A 27761-nucleotide genomic window follows, 5' to 3' on the forward strand; every position below is an offset into this window, starting at 1 on the left:
GGGCAAGAATATGGTCCTGTCGTATAACGTAACTTGGCAGTATATCCTTTCATTCGCACAAGACAAGGAGAAGTTAAAAGAACCCCCTGAGCTTTATAAGTTCATAGAGAAATCGCAATGGGATGCCTTTGTAGCTTCAAGGTTATCCCCAGATTTTGAGGCTGTGCATTCTGAGCAGAAAAAGAGGAGGGAGAAATTGGAGTACAACCATAGGTTGTCTAGGAAAGGTTATGTTGGTTTGGAGGACCAATTGATAGAAACCATGCCCGGTGAAGAAATCGATCGAGCTCTTCTATGGAAGAAGGCAAGAGAAGATAAAACAGGGAACATCCCTGATCCAAAGGTTGCAGAAAAGGCAAAAATAATCGTAAGTCTCACTAACTCTGTTCTAAATTTGAAAAACAGAGTGTTTTATTTTCGTATAGACGTCGCACATTTAAATAACGGACGTTATAAAATAAACACCACGACGGTTTTTATTTACCGCCGTTGTAAAATGAATAGAACGTCGGTTTTTGAATAAATCAGACGTCTATATAGAATTAATACGACGACTTAAATTCCGGAGACAACCGTTTTGTTTTAAGTTTACTCACGCACACACTCTCCCTCTCTCTGTCGAGTTTTTTCACTTCTTCATTAAAATTTACGACGGTTTTATCTCATCTAGACGTTAGAACATATATACAACGACGGTAATTTTGTGCAGCCGTATGAAATTAAGTCCTACGTCTGTTTTTCAATAGTTTGTCGTCTTACTTTAAATACTACGACGGTCTATGATTTATGTTTTAATCTGTTTTTATTTTAAATATACGACGGGTTTTTATCTCCCGACATTGTAAATTATAAACAACGACGGTATTTAAATACCGCCGTGTGTAAATTAATACTACGTCAGTAATTTAAGAAAACCGTCGTTGTTTATAATTTACAACATCGGTTTATTTATCTGTTTTACCCTCTGCTCAGTTTCTAACTATCTCTCTTTCTCTCTTTTAGGATGATTTGCAAAAGCAAGTCTCCGAAGGCACTCTAACTGTCTCCGAGACCAATGATGTCTTGACTCTTGCTTTGGGAACCCCCAAGCATGGTGGGAGGGTCAGAGGAGTTGGTGCTGGCGTTTCCCCAACTCAGTTCTTCAATTTGCCGAAACAGCAGAGAGGGAAATTTGGTGACAAATTGAAGAAAAGTGTGAGGGACGCAGTCAGAGAAGAGACCTTGAGGATTGAGGCGAAGTCAAGGGAAACTATAATGGAAGCAGTCAGAGCAGATAGGGAGGCTATGTTGGCATATTTCCGTCAACTAGTTCCTAATTTTGATCCCAGCCTGATGCTCAAAACCCCAATTACTCCAATTACTTTACCCCCCTCAAGATCAAAGCCCAAAAAATCCAATGTCTGATAAGGCAAGCTGCTCTGGGGCCACTGGTATCAGACCCCTAGCTTTGGGATTAGAAGATCCAAAGCCTGAAGCTGATACTGGTGGAAAACAGCAAGAGGACACGGTAAAATCTCTGCTATTTTCTATTTCTGCCTTTTAAATTTTAAATAAACGTCGCTCATTTTAATATCCGACGTTAACATTTAAAACAACGACGGTATATATATACCGACGTTGGAAAACAATAATACGTCTGTTTCTTCAGGGAAGCGTCGTGTTGAGTTAAATACCACGACGCTTTTACTTGTTTTGCAAATTATTGGACATTAAAAATAACGACTGTGTTTTTTGCCGTCGTCTAACTCTTTTATAAACCGTCGTCTATTTCATGATAGCATGAACTGCATTTTAATTAGACGACCTTTCTTTAGTATAGGGACGTTATAAATTGCACACAACGACGATTATGTATTTACCGACGTCTATAACCTCTCCTCCGTCAATATTTACTAGAAACCGTCGTTTATATTATATACCACGTCTGTTTTTTGGGTTTAGTTAGAGTCATTTATCTTAGTTCACACACAAACTAACTTATTTTTCTTTATTTATTTCTTGTAATAGGATCTCTCAAAGCTAGACATGTCACCTCCTCTGTTAGCCTTATGCCAACATGTCCAGACCAAGTTGTTGCCTACTAACGAGGCTGTGACAGTTCACATGCCCAAGGAAGTGTTTGGCTTTGAGCATGATACCTTCCTCTTACCTGATGATATTTTGCAGTTTGGTTCCATGGTTGAGATTGGAACCACAGTGATATCAGTATACATGAGGTAATTCTAGAAATCCCATTTTGTTTTACATTTCCCTTTCTTTTAAATTAAAATCTCATTTAATTTACTTTCATATATTTAGGTTCCTATTTGACTATTTAAAAATGGCAAATATGGTAAACCTTGTTGGCCTCGTGGACCCTGGGCTAGTCAGCTCTCAATCTGGATCTCTATTAGACAGAACAAAACACCTGTCAAACTGCTTGAAAACAGCAGATGGGAATCAATTTTTCTTGGTCCCTTATAATCCAGGGTCAGTATTTAAAGTATTTTCCTAAGCTTGTAATATTTTTCATTGTAGTACTATTTAACCTATATGGATCATTATGTGTAGGGGTCATTGGGTGATGGTAATTATGAGACCAGCAACGGAGACTGCCTATTATATGAATTCACTGCCAAAACGCTTAGTTGACGACGACATGAAAAGTACAGTGAATACGTAAGTTGATTTCTTCTGATCTAAGATTTTTTTCCTTTAGAGTATTTGAATATACGACGATTTTTACTAATAACGACGGTAAGTTATTACCGACGTGTTAAATAATTTATTACGTCAGTATTGTCCTAAAAACGTCGTGTTAATTTAACTACCACTTCGTTTGGGTTTTATTTAAGAACGTTTTAATTTTTTCTATTCAGTTTTTTGTTATACGACGTTTTCCTCTTACTGACGTTATAATGTTACACAACGACGGTACTTTTTTACCGCCGTTTGAAACAAAATATCACGTCTTTTTTTTTACCACGACGGTTACTATTTGTATTTAAATTTTTTGTTTTGTCATTAACACCCTTTGTTTTCTTGTAACAGGTCAATTAAAATGTTTAACATGTATATAAACAAAAATTCACGTAAACAGCAGGCCATTTGGAAAAATCTACACGGCACTCCTGAACAACCAACAAGTGTAGAGTGTGGCTATTACGTGATGCGATTCATGAGAGATATAATTCATGATCCTGACCTAAATTTTGAGAAGAAGGTAAAACACAAAATTTTAGATATACTTTCTTTATTTTACTACGTCAAATTTTTTAAAAAAACCGTCATTTGTATCTTTATAACACGTCGGTTTTTTGGTTTATTTTGCTATTTGAAAAGAAAAAAGATAAAGTTAAGTATAAACAAGAGGATATTGACGAAGTTAGGCATGAATGGGCAGAATTCGTGAACAACTTATTACCGAAGGATAATTGATGTACATACATATTTATGAACAATGTTTAGGTTTATTTTAGTTTATTTAAAATGTACATAAATATTTTTCTTGTAATCAATCGAACAACCATCAAAAAAATTAATTTTTTTTTTAAAACTTGTTTAGTTCCCAAAAACCGACGTCTGATTATAATTTACATGTCTCATATGTGCACACAATGGTCGTCTTGCTGTAACTGGAAATATAACATCAACGGCAATTCTTAAAAACGACATGTAATAGTCATAAACACGACGGTTTATAATTAATTCATCTTGTACAGATGAATTTTGTACCGATATACTACGTCGGTTAGTATAACCATATCGACGTCTTAATAATATACAAAGGCGGTTATTATTAAAAATTTGACGTTGTATATATAAACAACGTCGGTTATATAAAATAAGATGACGTGGTAATACAATAATCCACGTCGGTTTTCCAAATAATTGACGTCGTTTTCTATTCGTTTCGACGTCTAATAATTATATGACGTTAGTTTGTGATGTTTAACGTCGTTGTAAAAGGATACAACGTCGGAGAGGTCATTTTTCATTTAATTTTTAATGACTTTTATATTTTATTTAATTCCATATTAAATTCAAAACTAAATCCAAAAATTAAACTGAAAACTAAAAAGCACTCATTGAAATATTGTCTCTATCCTAAAGCTTTAAAAAATATAATTTTAGAAATATTTTTTTATTGTATTTAATTACTAATATTAATAATATATTCAAAACAAAATCCGAAAAATATACCGACAAATTCTATGCACTCATTAAGACAATATCTTGCCCGTTAAGGCCTGAAAATTTTAATTTTAGTTTCCAAAGTTCAAATGATAACAAAATTCAAACAAATTTAGAGACAAAGCACGGTACTCCTTATACTTTACATAACATAACCCTAAAGTTTATGTGATCCATTGGTGCCCATAAATTCAAAATTATGAAATCCATATTTTAGCCTACTATTGTAGAAGGCATTGTTGTAAGGAGTCCATAGCAATTTTCGGTTCATTTTTCTCATACTTGTGTATTTTTTTAAAATTATTGTAAAATTTAGGGTTTATGGTTTAGGGTTTAGGGTTTGTTGAAACGACGCCGGTTTTCTCCCGCTGTTTTTGGTCAACTACATAAACCAAGACCAATTGAATTCGGAATACGACGTCGGTTATTAAATAGCGACGTACGTTATGTTTACAACGTCGGTCTTGTGTAGAAATTGCCGTCGTAAGTAAGAATTAGATGTCCATATAAGTATTGACCGTTGTCGTTGAAAAACGCGGTACTTTAAAAATTTTGACCGCGACCTAAAATTTTCAGAATCTCACTCTTCAATATAAATTTGTCTTAAAGTTTTCGCTCTCTCTCAAGCAGTTGTTATATTCTCTCAACTCTCTCTCAATCTCCATGTAAGTACAACCCTAGTCCCTTTAACCATAATCTCTTCTTAAATCCATAAATGTTTTCGTTGGTAGCTATGGGTTCTTAATTGGTAGCTTTTGTTATATTCTCTCAGCTCTCTCTCAAAGCATTGGGTATATTCTCCCATCGTCTGCCTCAAGCAGTTGTGATATTCTCTCAGCTCTCTCTCAATATCCATGTAAGTACAACCCTAGTCCCTTTAACCCTAATCTCTTCTTAAATCCATAAATGTTTTCGTTGGTAGCTATGGGTTCTTAATTGGTAGCTATATTAGGGTTCTTTTATGTTTTGGTGTTTGCATTCTTGTAATAATTACTCTCTGTTTGGGTTCTTTTATGTTTGTTTGGCCATGGGTTCTTGGAAAAGAAATGGGGATGGGAGATTGAAGCTGTTTTTTTTTTTTAACTACGACGACGGTTGACAGATCAAACCGTCGTCCAAACGTTTATTATACGTCGGTTGTTCATTTACTCCCGTCATCTGCGTTTTAAGCCGTAACTGGCAGCCTAAAGACGACTGTTTCTCCATTAAACGTCGTCTTTAGGCTACCAGAACCCCGTACAAATTTTTGGGTTTGGGAATCTTAATGAAAACGGTGACTATAGATGCCGTCGTCTGAATTTATATTAAACGACGATTATTTTGTAAAAACCGTCGTCTTGTTCATGTTTTATATTTTATTTTCAATTTGTTCTCTGCTATTTGAATGAGGTAGTGTTTCATTGATGGTCTTTCCACTTTAATATATATATTTATATATTTATATGATTTTATAGAGTGTGAGATGGATAAGTCATGGATGCATGCGGATAGAAGATCGAAGGCATATGAGTTAGGGGTGGAAGGATTTTTGAATTTTGCATCAGAAAATCTTGGAAATACAACTGAGATTCGTTGTCCATGTGTTAAATGTGGGAATATTCGATTGTTTAGGGTTGGAATTAAAAGGGAACACTTATACTTTAATGGAATTGACCAAAGCTATAAGATTTGGACATGGCACGGAGAACCTTGGGAATGGACTACCAATGCTAGTAGAAATGTGGAAGAAGATGAGCAAAGTAGGTTCAGTTATGTTTCTGAAGAATTAGGGATGGATGATAATGATTTTGCCAATATTGGATCTGATCCTTATGAGTTTGCCAATGTGATTGGGGATGGCGATGAACCCTTGTACCCTGGTTGCAGTAAGTACACGAAGTTGTCGGCTTTGGTAAAGTTATATAATTTGAAAGCAAAACATGGGATGAGTGATGTTTGCTTTACAGAATTATTGATACTTCAAGGAGAATTGCTTCCAGAAGGAAATACACTACCTTCCTCTATGTACGAGGCAAAAAAGACTTTGTCTGCTTTAGGGATGAGTTATGAGAAAATCCACGCATGTCCCAATGACTGCATTTTGTATCGGAAGGAGTATGAGAATACAACTAATTGTCCTATTTGTGGTATCTCAAGGTGGAAGGAAACCAAAGATGGGTTCTTGAAAGAGGGTGTGGCAGCGAAGGTGGTGTGGTATTTTCCTCCAATTCCAAGGTTAAAAAGGATATTTCAATCACATAAGACAGCTAAGAGTTTGACTTGGCATGCTACAAGAAAATCAGTTGACGGTCATATGTCTCATCCAGCGGATTCCCTGTCTTGGAAACTTGTTGATGAAAAATGGCCCGACTTTGGTAATGAGCCAAGAAACTTGAGACTGGCTCTCTCATCTGATGGATTCAATCCCCACAGTTCTTTAAGTAGCAGATACAGTTATTGATTTCCAGTCCTAAACAGCCCAGAAATGATATAGACGTCTACTTAGAGCCTTTGATTGATAATTTAAAATCTCTGTGGGATGGGATTAGAGGAGTGTATGATGCCCACATAGGAGAATACTTTACACTCAGAGGTGTATTACTGTGGACAATTAATGATTTTCCTGCCTATGGAAACTTATCTGGTTGTGTCGTTAAAGGATATAAAGCTTGTCCAAAATACGGCGATGATACACCTAGTCACAGGTTGAAAAATGGCCATAAAATTTGTTACATTAGGCATAGAAAGTGGTTACCAATCAATCATCCATATAGTAGGCAACGTGCAGCTTTTAATGGGAAACCTGAATATGGCATGCCTCCCGAGCCATTAACCGAAGAAGAAGTGCTGCATATGGTTGAAGATATTAATTACATATGGGGCTTGAAAAAAGGGGGAAGTGTTGGTGAGAATGATGGTGATAGAGTTTGTTGGAAGAAGAAATCAAAATTCTTTGATCTCGAGTATTGGAAATACCTCCCTGTGAGGCATGCCCTAGATGTTATGCACATTGAGAAGAATGTTTGCGATAGTATCATTGGTACATTGCTAGAGATCCCTAGAAAAAATAAAGATGGGGGTAAAAATTGATTTGCAACCCGAGTATGGAGAAAGACGTACTCGCTTGCCTCCAAGGCCTTGGAATTTGTCAAGAGCAGAAAAGAGAGCGGTTTGCAATTCTTTTTATGGTATGAAGGTTCCTGAAGGTTATTCTTCAAATATAAAAAATCTTGTATCTTTAAAAGATTCAAGACTTCTTGGCCTTAAATCTCATGATTGTCATACCTTAATGCAACAATTGCTCCCTGTGGCAATTCGTTCTGTTTTGGAGAAGCCTGCAAGGTATGCAATAACTCGATTGTGCTTCTTCTTCAATGCTATATGTGCAAAGACGGTAGATGTTTCCAAGCTAGATAAGTCGGAAGAAGATGTAGTAGTTACTTTGTGTTTGCTTGAGAAGTACTTTCCCCCTTCATTCTTTGATATCATGGTTCATCTAGTAGTACATCTTGTCAGAGAAGTTCGTCTATGTGGGCCAGTATATTTTAGATGGATGTATCCGCTTGAAAGATATATGAAAGTGCTAAAGGGGTATGTTCATCTACTAGTAAGGATATGTTCATCTACTAGCCACATCATGGAATAAATAAATCGCCAACGTAGTAAGGATATAACAACGTCGAATAATTGAATTCTTGGGACATAGTAAAGCCGAACCACGACCTTCATTTTAAAATAACCGACGTCAAATTCATAATTAAAGGCGTTTCCTTACTTCTTAACGACGGTTAGGCTAAAAGCAATGACGTCTCAGAGATTACACACGTCTAAGTGGTTCACAAAAGAGACTTTTAAAATGCCAATCATGTCAAAGTCTATATACACCGACGTTGTAAATTACTAACAACGTCCTAAAATGTGACTCCTAGGCCATAGTAAATGGATTAAACATGACAGGTATTTTAATTAACCGACGTGTAATACTAAATCCACGTTGTTTATTTCTCTGTTCAAGCCGTCAAAATAATTTTCAACGTCTGTGGTGACCTAAAGAATCGTGGTTATTTGTTTTTTACGTAAGTCCAAGTAAATATATGCCATGTTAAATCTTTAAGACGTCACATTTTTTGACAAAAGTGACGTCTAATTTACCATGTTATATGTTTTAGACGTCAGTTTTTTTATTTAGTGAACGTAGTATTTATTAACCACAACGGTTTTTATATTTTACACGTTGGTTTTATTTTAATTAGAGACGTTGATAAACATATTTACGTCGGTTTTGTAGTTGTTTATGTAATTTAACATTATTTAAACGTCTGTGTTTTACTAAAACCGTCGTCTAATATAGTTGACTGTTGTCTTTTTATGCTTTTTTGTATGAAGTAGACGTCGGTTTTAGTTTTTTTATGACGTGTAATATATTAACAACGTCGGTTATTTCCCATCGTCATTTTATATGTTAAAAGACAGCGGTCGATTTCACGACGGATTTAAAACATGATACACGACGGTGGATTCCCGTCGTCTATTTCGTATTTTGTAGTAGTGGAGTGAAATCCAATGATTAGAACAATGCAATACACCAACCACTCCAATTAGGAACGAACTGCCGTTGAACTTGAATTTTCCAATTTCTTATACCTATTGATTTCGGATCGAGCCCAAAACTTGGGCAACATCATAATATGGTGGTAGGAGTCATTTGGTGAGTTTTGAGTGAAATCCAGTCCCTAGAACTACGCAATACACCAACCACTCCAATTCGGAACGACCAGCCTTTGAACTTGAATTGTCTAATTTGTTACGACTATTGATTTCGGATCAAGCCCAAAACTTGGGCAACATCATAACATGGTGGTAGGAGTCATTTGGGGAGTTTTGAGTGAAATCCAATCGCAAGAAGTATGGAATACACCAACCACTCAAATTAGGAACAACCTGCCTATGAACTTGAATTGTCCAATTTGTTGCACTGATTGATTTCGAATCGAGCCCAAAACTTGGACAACATCATAATATGGTGGGAGGAGTCATTTGGTGAGTTTTGAGTGAAATCCAGTCCCTAGAACTACGCAATACACCAACCACTCCAATTAGGAACGACCGGCCTTTGAACTTGAATTGTCCAATTTGTTACACCTATTGATTTCGGATCGAGCCCAAAACTTGGGCAACATCATATTATGGTGGGAGGAGTCATTCGTTGAGTTTTGAGTGAAATCCAATCGCAAGAACTATGCAATACACCAACCACTCCAATTAGGAACGAACTGCCTATGAACTTGAATTGTACAATTTCTTACACCCATTGATTTCGGATCGAGCACAAAACTTAGGCAACATCATAATATGGTCGGAGGAGTCATTTGGGGAGTTTTGAGTGAAATCCAATCCCTAGAAGTATGGAATACACCAATCACTCCAACTAGGAATGAATTGTCGTTGAACTTAAATTGTCCAATTTGTTACACCAATTGATTTCGGATCGAGCCCAAAACTTGGGCAACCTCATAATATGGTGGGAGGAGTCATTTGGTGAGTTTTGAGTGATATCCAATAGCTAGAACTATGCAATACACCAACCACTCCAAGTAGGAACCAACAGCAGTTGAACTTGAATTGTCCAATTTGTTACATCTATTGATTTCGGATCGAGCCCAAAACTTGGGTAACATCATAATATGGTGGGAGGAGTCATTTGGAGAGTTTTGAGGGGAATCCAACCGCTAGAAGTATGGAATACACCAACCACTCCAATTAGGAACGAATTGCCGTTGAACTTGAATTGTCTGATTTCTTACACCTATTGATTTGGGATCGAGCCCAAAACTTGGGCAACATCATAATATGGTGGGAGGAGTCATTTGGTGGGTTTGGAGTGAAATCCAATTGCTAGAACTATGCAATACACCAACCACTCCAATTTGGAACAAACTGCCTTTCAACTTGAATTGCCCAATTTCTTAGACCTATTGATTTCGGATCAAGCCCAAAACTATGGCAACAACATAATATGGTGGGAGGAGTAATATGGTGAGTTTTGAGTCAAATCCAATCGTTAGAAGTACAGAATACACCACCCACTCCAACTTGGAACGAACTGCCTTTCAACTTGAAGTGTCCAATGTCTTACACCTATTGATTTCGGATCGAGCCCTAAACTTGGGCAACAACATAGTATGGTGGGAGGATTCATTTTTGTGGGTTTGGAGTGAAATCTGATCACTCGAACTATGCAATACACCAACCACTCCACTTTGGAACGAACTGCCTTTGAAATTGAATTGTCCAATTTCTTACACCTATTGATTTCGGATCGTAAACCTAAACTTGGGCAACATCATAACATGGTGGTAGGAGTCATTTGCTAAGTTTTGAGTGAAATCCAATTGCTAGAACAATGCAATACACCAACCGCTCCAATTAGGAACGAACTACCGTTGAATTTGAATTGTCCAATTTCTTACACCCATTGATTTCGGATCGAGACCAAAACTTGGGCAACATCATAATATGGTGGGAGGAGTCATTTGGTGGGTTTGGGGTGAAATCCAACTGCTAGAACTACGCAATACACCAACCACTCCAATTAGGAACGAACTGCCTTTGAACTTGAATTGTCCAATTTCTTACACCTATCGATTTCGGATCGAACCCAAAACTTGGGCAACATCACAATATGGTGGGAGGAGTCATTTGGTGAGTTTTGAGTGAAATCCAATATCTAGAACTACTGAATACACCAACCACTCCAATTAGGAACGAACTGCCGTTGAATTTGAATTGTCCAATTTCTTACACCTATTGATTTTGGATCGAGCCCAAAACTTGGGCAACGTCATAATATGGTGGGAGGAGTCAATTGGAGAGTTTTGAGAGAAATCCAATCGCAAGAATAGTGGAATACACCAACCCCTCCAATTTGGAACGAACTGCTTTTGAACTTGAATTGTCCAATTTCTTACACCCATTGATTTCGGATCGAGCCATAAACATGGGCAACATCAAATAGGAGTCATTTGGTGAGGTTTGAGTTAAATCCAATCGCTAGAACTATGCAATATACCAACCACTCCAATCAGGAACGAACTGCCTTTGAACTTGAATTGTCCAATTTCTTACACCTACTGATTTTGGATCGAGCCCAAAACTTGGGCAACGTCATAATATGGTGGGAGGAGTCATTTGGTGAGTTTTGAGTGAAATCCAATCGCTAGAACTATGCAATGCCCCGACCACTCCAATTATTAATGAACTGCCTTTGACCTTGAATTGTCCAATTTCTTATACCTATTGATTTCGGATCGAGCCCAAAACTTGGGCAACACTATAATATCGTGGCAGGAGTCATTTGGTTTGTTTTGAGGGAAATCGAATTGCTAGAACTATGCAATACACCAACGACTCCAATTAGGAACGAAATGTCGTTGAATTTGAATTGTCCAATTTCTTACACCTATTGATTTCGGATCGAGCCCAAAACTTGGGCAACAGCATAATGTGGTGGGAGGAGTTATTTGTGGGGTTTGGCGTGAAATCCAATCGCTAGAAGTATGGAATACACCAACCACTACAATTAGGAACGAACTGCCGTTGAGCTTGAATTGTCCAATTTCTTACACCTATTGATTTCGGATCGAGCCCAAAACTTGGGCAACATCATAATATGGGGGGAGGAGTCATTTTGTGAGTTCTGAGTGAAATCCAATCGCTAGTAGTATTGAATACCCCAACCACTCTAGTTCGGAACGAACTGTCGTTGAACTTGAATTGTCCAATTTCTTACACCTATTGATTTCGGATCAAGCCCAAAACATGGGCAACATCATAATATGGTGAGAGGAGTCATTTGGTGTGTTTTAAATGAAATCCAATAGCTAGAACTATGCAATACACCGACCACTCCAATGAGGAACGAACTGCCGTTGAACTTGAATTGTCCAATTTCTTACACCTATTGATTTCGGATCAAGCCCAAAACTTGGGCAACATCGTAATATTGTGGGAGGAGTCATTTCGTGGGTTTGGATTGCAATCCAATTGCTTGAACTATTGAATACACCAACCACTCCAATTAGGAAATAACTGCCGTTGAACTTGAATTGTCCAATTTCTTGCTCCTATTGATTTCGGATCGAGCCCAAAACTTGGGCGACTTCATAATGTCGTGGGATGAGTCGTTTGGTGGGTTTGGAGTGAAATCCAATACCTAGAACTGTACAATACACCAACCACTCCAATTAGGAACGAACTCCCTTTGAACTTGAATTGTCCAATTTGTTAGACCTATTGATTTGGGATCGATCCCTAAACTTGGGCAACATCATACTATGGTGGCAAAAGTCATATGGTGAGTTTTGAGTGAAATCCAATCGCTAGAACTATGCAATACGACAACCACTCCTGTTAGGAACGAACTGTCTTTGAACTTGAATTTTTGAATTTCTTACACCTATTGATTTCAAATCGATCCCAAAACTTGGGCGACATCATAATATGGTGGGAGGAGTCATTTGGTGAGTTTTGAGTGAAATCCAATCGCTAGAACTATGCAATACACCAACCACTCCAATCAGGAATGAACTGCCTTTGAACTTGAATTGTCCAATTTCTTACTCCTATTGATTTCGGATCATGCCCAAAACTTGGGCAACATCATAATATTGTGGGAGGAGTCATTTGGTGAGTTTTGGTGAAATCCAATCACTTGAACTATGCAATACCCCAACCACTCTAGTTCGGAACGAACTGTCGTTGAACTTGAATTGTCCAATTTCTTACACCTATTGATTTCGGATCAAGCCCAAAACATGGGCAACATCATAATATGGTGAGAGGAGTCATTTGGTGTGTTTTAAATGAAATCCAATAGCTAGAACTGTACAATACACCAACCACTCCAATTAGGAACGAATTGCCGTTGAACTTGAATTGTCTGATTTCTTACACCTATTGATTTGGGATCGAGCCCAAAACTTGGGCGACATCATAATATGGTGGGAGGAGTCATTTGGGGAGTTTTGGGTGAAATCCAATCGCTAGAACTATGCAATACACCAATCACTCCAATCAGGAACGAACTGCCGTTGAACTTGAATTGTCCAATTTCTTACACCTATTGATTTCGGATCGAGCCCAAAACTTGGGCAACATCATAATGTGGTGGGAGGAGTGATTTGGTGAGTTTTGAGTGAAATCCAATCCCTAGAACTGTGCAATACTCCAACCACTCCAGTTAGGAACGAACAGCCTTTGAACTTGAATTGTCCCATTTCTTACACCTATTGATTTCGGATCGATCCCTAAACTTGGGCAACATCATACTATGGTGGCAAAAGTCATATGGTGAGTTTTGAGTGAAATCCAATCGCTAGAACTATGCAATACGACAACCACTCCTGTTAGGAACGAACTGTCTTTGAACTTGAATTTTTGAATTTCTTACACCTATTGATTTCAAATCGATCCCAAAACTTGGGCGACATCATAATATGGTGGGAGGAGTCATTTGGTGAGTTTTGAGTGAAATCCAATCGCTAGAACTATGCAATACACCAACCACTCCAATCAGGAATGAACTGCCTTTGAACTTGAATTGTCCAATTTCTTACTCCTATTGATTTCGGATCATGCCCAAAACTTGGGCAACATCATAATATTGTGGGAGGAGTCATTTGGTGAGTTTTGAGTGAAATCCAATCACTTGAACTATGCAATACACCAACCACTCCAATCAGGAACGAACTGCCTTTGAACATGTGCAAAGTGTTTGCAATGACTTTGCTAGGGGCAGCTCAGGACTGGTTCCACACCCTACCATCCAGGTCGATCGATAGCTTCAAGGAGCTTGCTTATGTCTTCACCATGGAATACACTTCTTACCTGACGATTAAGAAGAACCCTGACCATCTGTTCAACTTGCACAAGAAGTCCGACGAATCCCTCCGAGACTACATCAAGAGGTTCAGGGTGGAGAGGGCAAAAATCGTAGGATGTGATGATCAAGTTGCGTCCTCTGCCTTCAATTGGGGCTTGCCAACTGCGTGTGAGTTATATCGCGAGCTGACCATCTCTCCTTGCCAAACACTGGTAGAAGTTTTCGTGACAGCAGAGCGCTACGCACTTTGGGACGAAGATCGGATTGCAGCAAAGAAGGCTGCCAAGCAAGCCGATAAACCGACTGTGCAGGCAAGCCAAAGGAACGGCAACAACAAGGATGAAGGCAAGCGCAGATCACAACCTCAAGGAGGTGCTCCAGCAGCTGAGAGCTACACCAAGTTCACTATCCCGATTCACCATATCCTAGCCCAAGTAAAGGACATGCCTTAGTTGAAGAAACCATCGCCTTTGAAGGGAAACCCAACCAAGAAAGATATCAGTAGATACTGCACATTCCATGAAGGGCACAGTCATTACACAAACAACTGCTTCGCCTGGAAAAGGCACCTCGAAGAGCTGGTCACAGATGGCCATTGCACGGAATTCATTGCAAGGGGGTCTATCCAAAAAATCAAGGATTGTGATGCAGCTACCAATGAGCCTCCATGAAAAAAGTCATACGGATCAACATGATTCTAGCCGATTCCAAGAGTCCAAGCTGACCACCAGGGAGTAGAAGAGAAAGATCAAGCAAGCGACTTTCGTCTCCTAAGCCGTCACCAGCTACCCAGTCATGGAAGATGATCCTGGCATCATCTTTTAAGGGAAAGAAGTTCCAAGACAATGGAATGCCCATCACCTCTAGGGGTATTATCTACGAAGCTCCTCACCTATCAGCTCGCCTCCAAGCAAGCTGCCGAGCCTCCCTCACTTTCATTGAAGCCAAGTTACTTTTGATGTTACCCGTGCAACTCATCTCTTTTGTTCAATAAAGCAATGTAGTCACATAGAAATCAATACAAGTTCAAGCTTTTCTTTCCAAGCAATTGACACGTCTCTGGACGTAGGCCAAACGGGCCACACTCATCGACACGTCTCAGGGTGTAGGCCAAACGGGCCACTCTCATTGACACATCTCCGGACGTAGGCCAAACGGGCCACTCTCATCGACACATCTCCGGACGTAGGCCAAACGGGCCACACTCATCAACACGTCTCCGGGCGTAGGCCAAACGGGCCACTCTCATCGACACGTCTCCTGACGTAGGCCAAACGGGCCACTCTCATTGACACGTCTCCGGATGTAGGCCACTCTCATCGACACGTCTTCAGACGTAGGCCAAACGGGCCACTTCCATCGACACGTCTCTGGACGTAGGCCAAACGGGCCACACTCATCGACACGTCTTTGGGCGTAGGCCAAACGAGCCACTCTCATCAACATGTCTCCGGGCGTAGGCCAAAAAGGCCACTCTCATCGACACGTCTTCGGGCGCAGGCCAAACGGGCCACTCTCATTGACACGTCTCCGAACATAGGCCAAATGGGCCACACTCATCAACACGTCTCCGGACATAGGCCAAATGGGCCACTCTCATCAACACATCTCCAAACGTAGGCCAAACTCATCAACACGTCTCCAGGCGCAGGCCAAACAAGCCACTCTCATCGACACGTCTCCGAATGTAGGCCAAACAGCCACTCTCATCGGCACGTCTCCGGACGTAGGCCAAACATGCATGCATCCTCTACAAGGCTGGACTTGTTCACCTTGAGATCAGCCGATGATGTTGCAGAAGAACCCTTTGCCCGGGCATATGACTTTCTTCCTTTCTTAGCCTTGTTAAGCTCATAATTTCATAAATATACATGCCCTATTTACTTACTTCTTTTGCTTAGTTTCCTAGATTTCTATGTTATTTGCCTCCCTTTGTGTGTTTTGTAGGCCAAAGGAGCATGAGAGCATAATTCATGCAATTCAAGCATGTTAAGGCCTAATTTGGATGAAGGGAAGAAGAGCTTAAAGACAAACTCATTTTTGGCTACAGCCCCCTGCCAGTCCAGTTCCGTAGGTCATATTGCAAGCTTTGTTTCAGCGACCTATATAGCTCGGATGAGGCAGAATCCTTCATGAAAGTTGTTCCAATGGGTGTGTACTATAACATATCCAAATTTCAGCCCCATTGGATAAATCTGGAGTCCGTCACCTAGCAAACACAGATCCATGCTCAGGATGGATTTTTGTCAGCGAGCAAACTGAGTTAGAATTTCATTTCGGACTTATCTTCTTCATCCGAGCTTGGATTGGGCCAATACTTGTGTGGTTGGATCAGACACATTCTGAACTTCACAAAGGACATCTTAAAGTCGTCATTTGCTTAAGAGAAGCCCAAGTTGTAAGCCCTTGAAGTTGCTGGTCATGATGACCTCAGGATGAGCTATTGTTTCTGGTTGGAAGCTTGGTCATGGTGACATGAAGATGAGCTAGGGCTGCTGGTGAGATTTATTGGTGAAGTGCATCAACCAATTCAAGATTTTATAATACAAGTGTTGTATGCATTAGCCATATTGAATTCAGATTTTCACTTCCCCTAGGCCTATAAATAGGGATGTTCTCTAAGCTTGTAAACACACCCCAAGGGGGGGAGCTCTCAAACACTTCTCTAGAGCTCCCTTCCCTTCTCTCCCTCAAATTCTCTTAGTTTCTCTTTCTAGTTTTCAATTGTTATAATGAGATCTTTGTGCTGAAATTTTCCTTTAAGTCTTTCCAAGTTCTACTTTAATTTTCATTGTTATGTAAATTCTTTTCTTTAGTTTCAAGTTTGATTAGTTTCCAAGTTTCAATTATGATTTTTGTTCTTATTCATTATGCTTATAAGTTAATATGCTAGTTTGAATGATTGATCACCATTTAGGCTTGCATGTTAGCTATCTTGGTTTGAATTAAGAGTAGACACCATACTTTAATTCGAATTGAACTATGAATAGGAAGAGTATGTATGGACATTCGACAACAGGGATTAGATACATGCTTGGTTGTTTAAATTGTTCTTCTATGCTTAATGGGTTCCTAATGCTTAATTTTAGGTTAGACAACAAATGATCAAATTAGGGAATTAGGAACACAAGGTTATGACCACACACCATGGCTTAATCATACATTAGCTAGAATCAATCCGTTAATCTAATTGAACTTGGGAACTTATCTGCTTGAGTTAGTTATTTTCTTTCTTCCTTGTTTTATTTATTTCCCTTCTTTTTCATTTCTGTTTTGTGTAGGGAAAATGAATTGAATCATTCAATCACCAATCCTCGTGGGATCGACCTCGCACTTACATACGCTATACTACCGAACGGCTCGTGCACTTGCGAGTATCACAAGTTGAGGATGCAGCTGAATCCATTTTGGTGCAGCTGAAATCTACACAACAAGCCTCTGCGAACCTCACCTTCAAAGGAATTGGCGATGATGAATCAACTCCACGCTTGACTGCTCTTGACTCAAACAGCTGGATCATGACGGTTTGGTGGATAAGCAGACCTCCCAGGTCAACCTCCATCCTTTGACTGGTGCAAACGACCTGAACTTCGGAGAGGAATATATGCATCTCTTTGCCTCTCAACAGATGAACTAGATCGTGCATGGACTATTTCACGGAGCATATCACGATCTCCAAACTCATCAGCAAGAGGCTTAAGGGGAACATCCCTAATAATGCGCATACCGCCAATCTTCTTGCTATTTGCACCAACGAGATGTTTGACCCTAGCAGATGACGAGGGAATAGCTCCTACTTGGGTCTTCTCAGCAGAAGGGAGCTTTGGCTCTTCCTCAATGGAGACACATTCCTCGCCCGTGAAGAAGCAGCTAGAGTTCTTGAAGACTTGACATCGGCCTTCCTCTTTGAGGGGAGTTCAGCAGGACACTCCTCTTGCCCAGCCAACAGATCATCAGAGTCTAGACCATTTTGCTTTCATCTCTCAACATCTTGGGCAAGGGGTAGACCACCAACTTCCTCCCAATACTCGCTTAGCAGCCACCAGCGGCCACCACCGCTCCAACCGTCTTTGGCCGTCAGTCACGACGACAACCAGCCTGGTCCCACCTAGCTGGTCCTCGCCACAAAAAATAGAAGATGAAGGAAAAATATACGTGCTCGACTTACTTTGGGATGCACGGCAACTCCTCTCTTCGACAAGCAGTACAAATTCTCCAAGATCTCTCTCAAGCTAGAAAGTAGTGAAGTTAAGTTTGCTATGTGAAGAAGAGTGAAGAGAAGCCCTGTATTTATACAAGCTGGACAACCCGAGTCAATAAGGAATCACAAGCTCATTCTTACTGGGAACCCAACTCCAAGAACAGTCAGAAGCCTACCCCAGTTGGGAATCCGATCTGCAAAAGGAGTCCAACTCACAGAAGAAATCTCAGACACAGTTGGAGAGCTCGAAAAATAATTTCATCTCCTACATGCCACATAAGCGCCATGCAAAAGCTGGGGGGGCATTTGTGAGAGCAAATATTTTTGTCTCCAATCATAGCATGCCACGTGGAAAAGAAGATTATCCCTTAAATTAATTAATTAAACCAATTAATTTGGTTAATTAATTAATAGGGATAATATCTTAATTATAAGATATTATCATTATTTAATAAGATAATATCATTAATTTGGATATTATCCTAATAAGGGGATAATATCTTAATTATAGGATATTATCTTATAATTAATGAGATAATATCATTAATTTAGATGACTTCATTCAACATTCAAGGTACGACTTCAAAAACCCTACATCTAAACCTACTCCTAATACCCAAGAAAAATACCCAAAGCTCTCTCCCTCTCCACTCTCCACTCTCCATATTTTCTCCACACTGCTCCGTCCACCACACATGGCTCCGGCCACTCGGTTCACACCATACATACAACTCCATACCCTTTGCTTAGCTATTGTTTTCCTACAAACACTCGAACTAACTTAGGCATCGGAGGGCCTTTGGCCAACACCCCCTGGGTGTGGTCTATTTACTCCAGTCTTTTTTACAGGAATCGAGAAGAGAGAGAAGGAAGATCAAACGTTGAAGGATCTAGAAGCGAATATTCTCTCGCGAGATTATTTGCACAAACAACTACCAGATCGTAGTCCTCCTCAACAGCAAGATCCGGCAGTGGACAGGGCAGATCATTGTTCACCTCAACAGAAAGCTCCATATGCTCCATGGATATAGAGAAGAAGATGGAGGTGATGGCGGTGCTTGGCTTAGGGTTTTGAGAAGAGGAGACGAACAAAAAAGAAAGAGAAAACGTCGGCTCTTAAATATATATATAATTTTTTGGGAAATTCACTATTATACCCCAATATAGAAGCCCAAATTATAACAAAACCTTATATGAAATGGACTTTAGAAACACACCCAAAGCCCATTTACAACATAACAAAAAGACTTTTAACTTTTTTTATATTACAAAACTGCCATTGATTTCTTAAAACAAACCCAACCCCAAAACCTCATAAAAATACCCAAAACACTCAATAGGACATCAAAGTAATTTAATAATTAAAATTAAATTCAATAGGGTCAGCTGTCATTTTTTGGGTTTTTTTTGGGTTTGTTTATAGAAATTAAATGATATATGGTTTATCTATATTATTAGTGCTAAGAATGGGTATATGACTAAATATCTCAACAAAAAAAAAGTTTTGATGCCTCTAAATAAGTTGTTTATGCAAATAGAAAAGAAGTATCATTTTTTCTACGATGGATTCGTAAAGAAATTCATAGGTGTTGGAGGTTTGGCTTTCGATATTGACTACTGGCATCCAATTTTTGAAATTTTTTTTTCTATCTTCGAAACAGCTTTAGGGGGGGTATATCTCCAGATAGATTGTTGGTTCTCAAGTTCATCGTGTGGAGCATCCTCATATTCTCAAACTCTGCCAAAATAGACCGAGTCAGTTTGTTGTAACTAAGATCCAAAGTGAGTGGGAGGCTTAAGAACCGATTGTATTCCATTTACTTCTAAAATTGGAACGTTTTCAAGCTTTGGGGAAATTTGAAAAATTTAGGTCGAGAGAGAACTCACTTAAGCAGCCTAGCGTGTTTTAAAAGACGACCTTTATATTCACAAGTGTCATGTTTTAAAAATGAGACAACCTCAGAGTGTTTTAAAAGATAACATTTCTTATTTACAAACTTCGTGTTTTAAAAATCCAAACAAGGCAAATCGATTTTAGTGGTGTATAAGATGATATACCACGACAGTTTTGTAAAACCATCGTCTTTTAAAACACGACGACGGTTTTAAGCCGAACTGTCGTCTTTTTGGTGTCGTGGATTCGCTATTTTGTAGTAGTGTAAACAACGGGCATGTTGAATATAAAGAGAAAAATAACGTCTTCATGAATGAATAAAAGAAATAATGTTCACAACCACAACTATATCAAGCTATCATAAATACATAGTTTTTCACCTCCATATTAGTTGGAAAGAAAACGTCATCACAATTACCACTAAACTGAAAAAAAACAATTATTTGTACGTATTGGAGTGTACAGAACTAAACAATTAAAACATTCTATTTATAAAAAAAATAAAAATAAAAAATAAAAAATAAAAAATAAAAAATAGAGAAAATGATCCAACGACTTTGTATTCGTAAATCTGAAAGAATGTTATATTTATAACAAGATCGGCTATCACATTTTGTGATGTAAAATAATAAAATCATAAACATCTATTTACTTTAATAATCAAGATATATCCATTACAAAAGAACTGTCAAGATATAACAACTGTGTATAGACTTTTTTTTTTCCTTCAGAAAATAGCGATAGTATTTTATTAAAAAAGGATAAGTAACAAGTACAAAAACTGGATTATGTCATCTGGGATTTGACGAGTGTCTCTACACCAATAAGCTCGATTGTCAGACTAACTGAGTAGCTAGCCTTATATAGACTTAGTTTACTTCTCACACAGAGAATAGATTATTACAACTACAGTACAAATTGTTTGGAATAAATGTCAAATTTCTCGGATGACGTCAGTTGGGGCTCCTGCAAATAAAACAAACCTTTTTTAAGAATTTTTTTTAATGAAGAATATTACACTGAACTTGTAATGAAGTACTATTTTACAGATAATTTGATATGATTTACATGTAATGTTAAATATTGCATCCAGTTTTGAAATGTATGTAAATTACTCGCATCATGGAAATGTACATTAATGTTTTTCACATCTATATTTTATTAACCAACTAACTTGAATCACATTGTAAATCAGATCCCTAATCTTAACGAGACTCGTCTATACAAATAGATATATCCTTATTAGAGATGTGATTACAATGTCATAAAAAAAGAGTTTTAGTGAAATATACACGAATCTAAAATATGTATACATACTTGTGGAAACTCGGTACCAAATACTTTATTGACAAAAGCTGCAATTGGCCCTTTTAAGCGTATGCCAGACCTAGCCTCACGAATTATTTGGCGCATAGCATTAAGCAAATTTCCATATGTTAATCCACGGTCATTTTCCACTGCTTGTATGAAGCTATAAGTCAAGGCACCCGTTGAAGTGTCTCCTGAGAAAGCCTGCACAATCGAGTTGGAAACAAAGAAGATGAAAATTTTCTAAAATTGGATCCAAGTAAGATACCAAACAGGCCCTAAAGTTTTTCTACTATATTTTTTTAAAAAAAAATTTAACTTTTGTTAACTTATTAGTAAACAGAAACTCCAAATTAAAGTTGTGGGTGACTAATTAATCGTCAATAATATTTTATTACACTCACAGTAGTGTCTGAAGAGGTTTGGTGATCGTCACAAGCGCTTATAGAGACAGCTAGTCCACCACTTGTACCCTTATAAACAGATGAGAATCGTCCATGATCTTCCCACACATAGTATCCTTCTCTACATATTGAATCAAGCCAAGTTAATAATATATACCATTTTAATTTCTTAATCTGTTGAGCATAATCATTCGTCGGGTTTAATTAAGAAATTGATGACCTTATTGATTGCAAGTTGACCTTATTCATAGACGTTTGGGACTAATTTTGTAAGAACCACTCCTGCTCATAGACGTTTTCTCTAGAAGTTCTTATAGTAGAAGAATACCAATTTTTTTTATTAAAAGTGAAAGTGATTTTGGAGAAGCACCTTGAAAGTGTTTTTATGATCCAAAAACCACTTTTAAGTTGTTATACCAAACACTATTAGAAGTGTTTTTAGTTATCAGAAAACGTTTTTAGCCTTTCCATAAGAAGTCCCAGACGTGACCTTAGATAACTAAAACATGTAATTATCTACTAATTAATTACCTGTTCATTCTGCAAAGAAAGGGCAGATCAAGAACAGTGCCACTATGGCAGGCATCGATAATGGCATGAAGTTTGGCGCCATGGGGCAGTGGCCTAACAATGGTGGCATTAATTTCATCATCAAGGATCATCCCTTGGGTCTCAAAATCCACAGGGCACAGCGTTTCGTCAGAGCCATCAATCTCATCCATGTTGTAGTCAGGCTGGGTTGAGCCATGGCCGGAGAAGTGAAACACCAATGAGTCTCCTGATCGGCAGCCCTGGACCAACCACTGCAGCGCCATTCGTATGTTTTGCTTTGTTGGGATCCTATAAGGGTCTGCCTCATATTCTGCATCACATATTAATATATTTTTATGGTGAAATTTTGATCTATTAATGAGGACTGTTTTTCGCACTCCAAAAAGGTTAATTACGCACCTGTAAGCATAAGTATGGAGTCAGCTGGAAACCCCCGTCTGTCAACAAGAAAGTATTTCATGCAATTAACGTCGTTCACGGTTCCGTTGAGGTTGTAGCTCCGCCCATGGTAGCTCACTCCGCAAAGCAACGCCCGCTTTCTTCCATACGCGGAAGGAGGCATCAAGGGTTTTGGTACTGATGGCCTGGACGGCTGAAAAGGAGGAGGAGGAGGAGGAGGAGGAGGATTGTAATAACCCCAGGCAGCGGCTGGTGCCCCCGAACACCAACCGGTACCTGTACTACTACTTGGGGAGGCTGCGGCATTGAACATTAGGGTTCGTAAACGGCCGACAGCTTGGTTGATGGAATTATGGGTGGCTTGAATCAAAGGATTAAAATTAATGGAGGGTTGATTAACGCGGGTGACGCGGTGGCACGCACCACACTGAATGGTTTGTGCTTCTGCTGGCACCACAAGTTTCACTCCACACCAACTGCACCTCTCTTTTCTTCCTGCCATAACCAACAGGCAATTGGCAATTGCTAGTTAGTATCAAACTTAAGGGAATGAGAATGCTAATGATATATATATTAAGAGAGGATTAATTTTTAATTAAAAGTCTAAGTAGTGGAATAACAGTTAGTACCTAGCTAGCAATGTGGCATTGGTGGGTTGTCTTGTGTCTAACTCTAAGCTGCTCTTTGTGAATTTTATAGCTGTATGTTCGATTACTTTGGGGAGTGGTGGAGAACCAGATTCTATCTTCTTTAAATCTTTATCTTTAAAGTCTCTTTTTTGTGATATATGTTTGGTTCGAGTTCAGCAGCAACTCACACCAACCTTTTCTGAGCAATTAAAAAAAAAAAAAAAAAAAAGTAGCAACTCACACCAATTAAATAACTCCACGTTGAATTGATGTTGGTGAACGATCAGAAACAGAGTCTTGAAAGAAACTTATCTATTTTGAAGAACATGCATTCATAAACTTCTTTGCTTACAAAGTATTTCCATACACGAAATAAATAAATAAATAAATAAATATTTTCGTACACTTGGGTTGCATTAATTCCAACTCTACCCCGGGGCCTCCCTCTTTCTTTTCACTGCCATTTAATAAGAGAAATACACATATATAATAGGCATTATCAATATACAACTATACTAATAAATTGTTAGATTATATATCATGGTGGTGAAGCAAGAGCTTCCGGGAAGCATTGCACCAGCGGGCATAGGAGGCATGGAGATTGGGCCAATCAGAGGAGGAGCAATATGTGAAATGGTGGAGCCACAAGGATAACACTTTCTCTTGATCTTCTTCCTTTTCCAGCATCTCTATGGTATCTTCCAACACTCTCTCCAGCTCAGCCCTCTCCCGAATGCTCAAAACCGGGACATCGGTACCGTTGCTGGCTCTGCATAGCAATGGCAGCCACGACATTAGCATCTGCATCTTCCTTTGCTTCTGTTGCTCTTTTCTTTCATCATCATCAGCTGCATCCATTCCCATATCTTTGGCATGCTTGAACAATAATGCTGCGCACCAAATCAACAACAGAAATATAATTTTATCTTCTTAGTTAATGTACATGTAAACCAATTGAATTTGGATCCCCTCCCTCTCGCAGTGAACTGTGAATGTGGTAATTTTTTTATTCCTGACCAAATGATAATTGAAAAAACAAAAAGAAAAAAAATTCATGTGTACTTAAAATTTGCAAATTACATGTATTTATGTGAGGCCAAAAAAATGTACAGGTATATATGCATAAAGATTTCAGTACTAGTTTTTCTTTCTTGGTTTTTTTAATTACAATCAACTAATCGTGTTTATGTTTTATGATATAGGTCAAGGTAAGTCGAGTGATTTCCTTTTGTTTTGTTTTTCCTAAGGGTGGTTTTAATTTGGTTAAGAATACTCTTGTGATTTCCGTTCGTTAACAATCTCAAATTCCGGAATATTTTGGTCAATTTGTGCATCAAGGTATCTACACACACGTCTTGTGAATCGATATTAGTTTGTCAAGTATTAAGAAGAGTGGTAAGCATATCCTTTGAGGTAAAGTGATAATCACAAATATTTCCGTGGTTTTGTAGTCCTACACCAGAGATCCTAAATTTAATTTCCCTTTATTCAATATCACTCGTATGAAATAAATAAATGAACGGTGATAAAGATTGAAAAGTTGTTTATCTTCACGAGTTGAAAAGTCAAACGAGAGATGGCGGTCCATTATTATGAACTTTGCACCTAGTTTCTGCTCTTCTTAGACGCAATCTCATTCATCTTAATGGATAAGGACGGAACAAAAAGTAAAAATAGGAAGAAGGATCAAGAAAATGAGTACTGCTACGACGGCAATCAAGGAAAATTATAGATGCATATTTAAATGTTATTATAGTCAAAGGCTGTGATTTTTGATTGGATGCCAGGTGCAGCGATGCAAGCATAATGCATAAGTATAAATCCCTACGAATGGCATATTCTATGGTAATGGAAAACTGATATGCCCGAATATGTAAAACGTCGCTTCAAATTTCCTATTCTATATTTGACAAAAAGAAAATAATGATATTTTAAGAAAATCTCGACCAAACGAGGGAATTTATTCAATCAAGAATTCCAAGTTGTACAAATCTCCTTATTAATTTAACCTTTGGACCAAATTTTGTCACATAGACAACTACAAGGACTCAATAATTTTTTCTACCACAGAAAGGACAAATTTCCATATTCAAGTTTTTAAATTCTGCAACTTTATTATTCAACTTTAAAGTGTTTTTGCAATTTTAGGTGCGGTTTCTGTCATATCCTTTTATGTCACACGCCAATGCCAAAGAAACTGAATTATCTTGAATGAAAAAAGAAATAAAATTTATTTTTGGTTATCTTCTTAAAATAAATAAATAAATACAGTCTTTGAAGTAGAAGGACGTACCCGAAACCTTGACCAAGGAAGCTTGTAAGCTTGGCTCAACCGAAACAGAGAGCCAAGCCAAATTAGAAGCTGAAGCCCATCTCACCACAGCTTCATCCCCATATCCACACGCCGCCAACTTCTCCGCCAGCCAAAGCACCTCAGCCGCCAGCTTCTCCGCCGAGCTCCTCGACCCACTAGCCCTCGCTGCCCCCAGCCACGCCACGTCGCCAATCGACCGAACCGCCCGCAGAACCCGGCTCAACCGGTACTCCGCCGGCCGAGCGGGCCCCACCAAATCGCCGCCGTCACTCACGCCGCCGTGTACTTGTTGTTCGAGAGCGGCGGTGGCTTCCAGCTGCCCAAGCGTTCGGGAAAAAGCCGCGGAGAGAACCGTACGGTTGACTTGACTCAAAGCCTCTACGCCCTCTTTATGGTTATCCTCGATGAGGGTCTCCGCTAAAGACCGAACAACTTGGTACTTGCGGGAGCTCACGGGGATGTCGTTCATGAGCGACAAGAGCTGCGAAAGCGCTCGGCCGATAGCCGAGCCAGCGCTGCCGCCGCTACCAGTATTAGCGACGGCAACGCTTGACGGTCTTTGAAACTCATATTCATGTATGTTCGAAGACTTCTTATTGTGACCCTTTCGATAGGGAACGTCGTCGTCGCTGAGGTTTAAAGGAGGGAGCAAGCGCAGGAAGAAGAGGAAGGAATTGACCAAAACGCAGCGTATGAGCTGGAGGAGCTTGGATTTCTGGGACAAGTTCAAGAGGGATTTGTCTGCGAAGATAAAAATGGAGGATATGAGGTTGCGGATAAGCAAAGGAGGTATGGAGGAGCCTTCCATCATCGTCATCATCCCCTGTGAAATAAAAAAGTTTAATTCCTTTTGTGTCCTACTAGGGATATTTGTTTGATATATATATATATAAATTTATTTTGAGGAACAAATTTTATATATTTAATTTTTGGTTATATATTTTGAGGAAGAAATTTTTTATTTTTTTTTCGGGGTCAGATTTTGAGGAAGAAATTGTATGGCGGTGGTACGTCTGTGATCCAGTTGTTTGTTGGGGAATGACTTCTTGAATCATCACGACACCCCGTGTTTTGTTTTTGACCCGTGCTCCTGTCGTTTTCTTGTACGTCTAATGTCGTATTTGGAGGACCATTTTTCTAGTTTCTTTATGTGCCGTCCATAACGGGGCAAAGTATTCACACTACCATCCTCCCTACAAACTTTCTTAAATGTTGTGCTTTTTAGTTTTCACAAGAGATATTGAGGAGGGGGGGAAATCAAACCTACACCTTGAGTGCATAGATAAATGTTTTTGACTATTTTGAATTACAAGTCCTTTGTTCATATATGTTAATGCCTTGAAATTAATTCATTAATTGATCAAGGGGCAATAACACGTTCTTTCTCCCTATAATTTATTATAACATGCTCTTATTTTCTATGTTCTTGTTTGAAATTTATTTACACATATTTTTTTAGCTATAATGTAGGGAGCTGATTTTCCCACTCCCCTTTTCTTCACTTACACACCCATTTACTTTTAATACTTTTTACTTCACTTTTATATTATTATCTTTTTCTTTATACTTAATTTTTCAACTTGCACTCCATTTTCAACATTTTTTTTCCTTTAATCAAGTAAGAAATAATTAACACTATAGCTTTCAACAAAGCCATGGTGGCAAAACATGCGTGAAGGATATAGTAGATACTGGTTCTATTCCAAAAATGGAAAATATATTGTAAAAACTGATTATCGTGTAGCCTTAAGACAATGTGAGAAGGATGGTGGAATGAGGTCGTCTGACCAAAATGCCCAATAGCTTTTTTGGAAAAAGATGTTGAAGATGAAGGTAACAAATAAAGTTAAAATTTTCATTTGGAGAGTTTAAATATTTTACCAACTGCAAGCAATCTTTTTCTGCAGAAAATAGTGACTTCCCCAATTTGCTAGAGGTGTGTGGGTGGGTTTTGAAGACCCCTAGCATGCAATTTGGAGCTATAGGGAAAATGCTCAGTTTTGGAAGTGCACAAACTTTGCTTATCGC

The 27761-nt window shown here is 38.7% G+C and overlaps 2 protein-coding genes across 2 annotated transcripts; both read right to left on the bottom strand.

The window, feature by feature from the left end:
* Nucleotides 1-20753: 20753 nt before the first annotated feature.
* LOC110752907 (metacaspase-1-like) lies at nt 20754-23410 on the bottom strand. Its single transcript, XM_021953662.2, has 5 exons — nt 22791-23410; nt 22371-22701; nt 21840-21960; nt 21445-21639; nt 20754-21093 (listed from the first exon to the last, which is right to left on the bottom strand). Exons 1-5 carry the CDS (start codon nt 23290-23292, stop codon nt 21034-21036), a joined length of 1209 nt encoding a protein of 402 aa, XP_021809354.1. The 5' UTR covers nt 23293-23410; the 3' UTR covers nt 20754-21033.
* Nucleotides 23411-23716: 306 nt separating this feature from the next.
* LOC110752917 (1,8-cineole synthase) lies at nt 23717-26739 on the bottom strand. Its single transcript, XM_021953684.2, has 2 exons — nt 25713-26739; nt 23717-24309 (listed from the first exon to the last, which is right to left on the bottom strand). Exons 1-2 carry the CDS (start codon nt 26551-26553, stop codon nt 23951-23953), a joined length of 1200 nt encoding a protein of 399 aa, XP_021809376.1. The 5' UTR covers nt 26554-26739; the 3' UTR covers nt 23717-23950.
* Between the last annotated feature and the right edge of the window lie 1022 nt (nt 26740-27761).

This window comes from Prunus avium, chromosome 8, assembly GCF_965620075.1.
Source record: "Prunus avium chromosome 8, drPruAviu1.hap1.1, whole genome shotgun sequence".
NCBI classification, from domain to species: Eukaryota; Viridiplantae; Streptophyta; class Magnoliopsida; order Rosales; family Rosaceae; genus Prunus; species Prunus avium.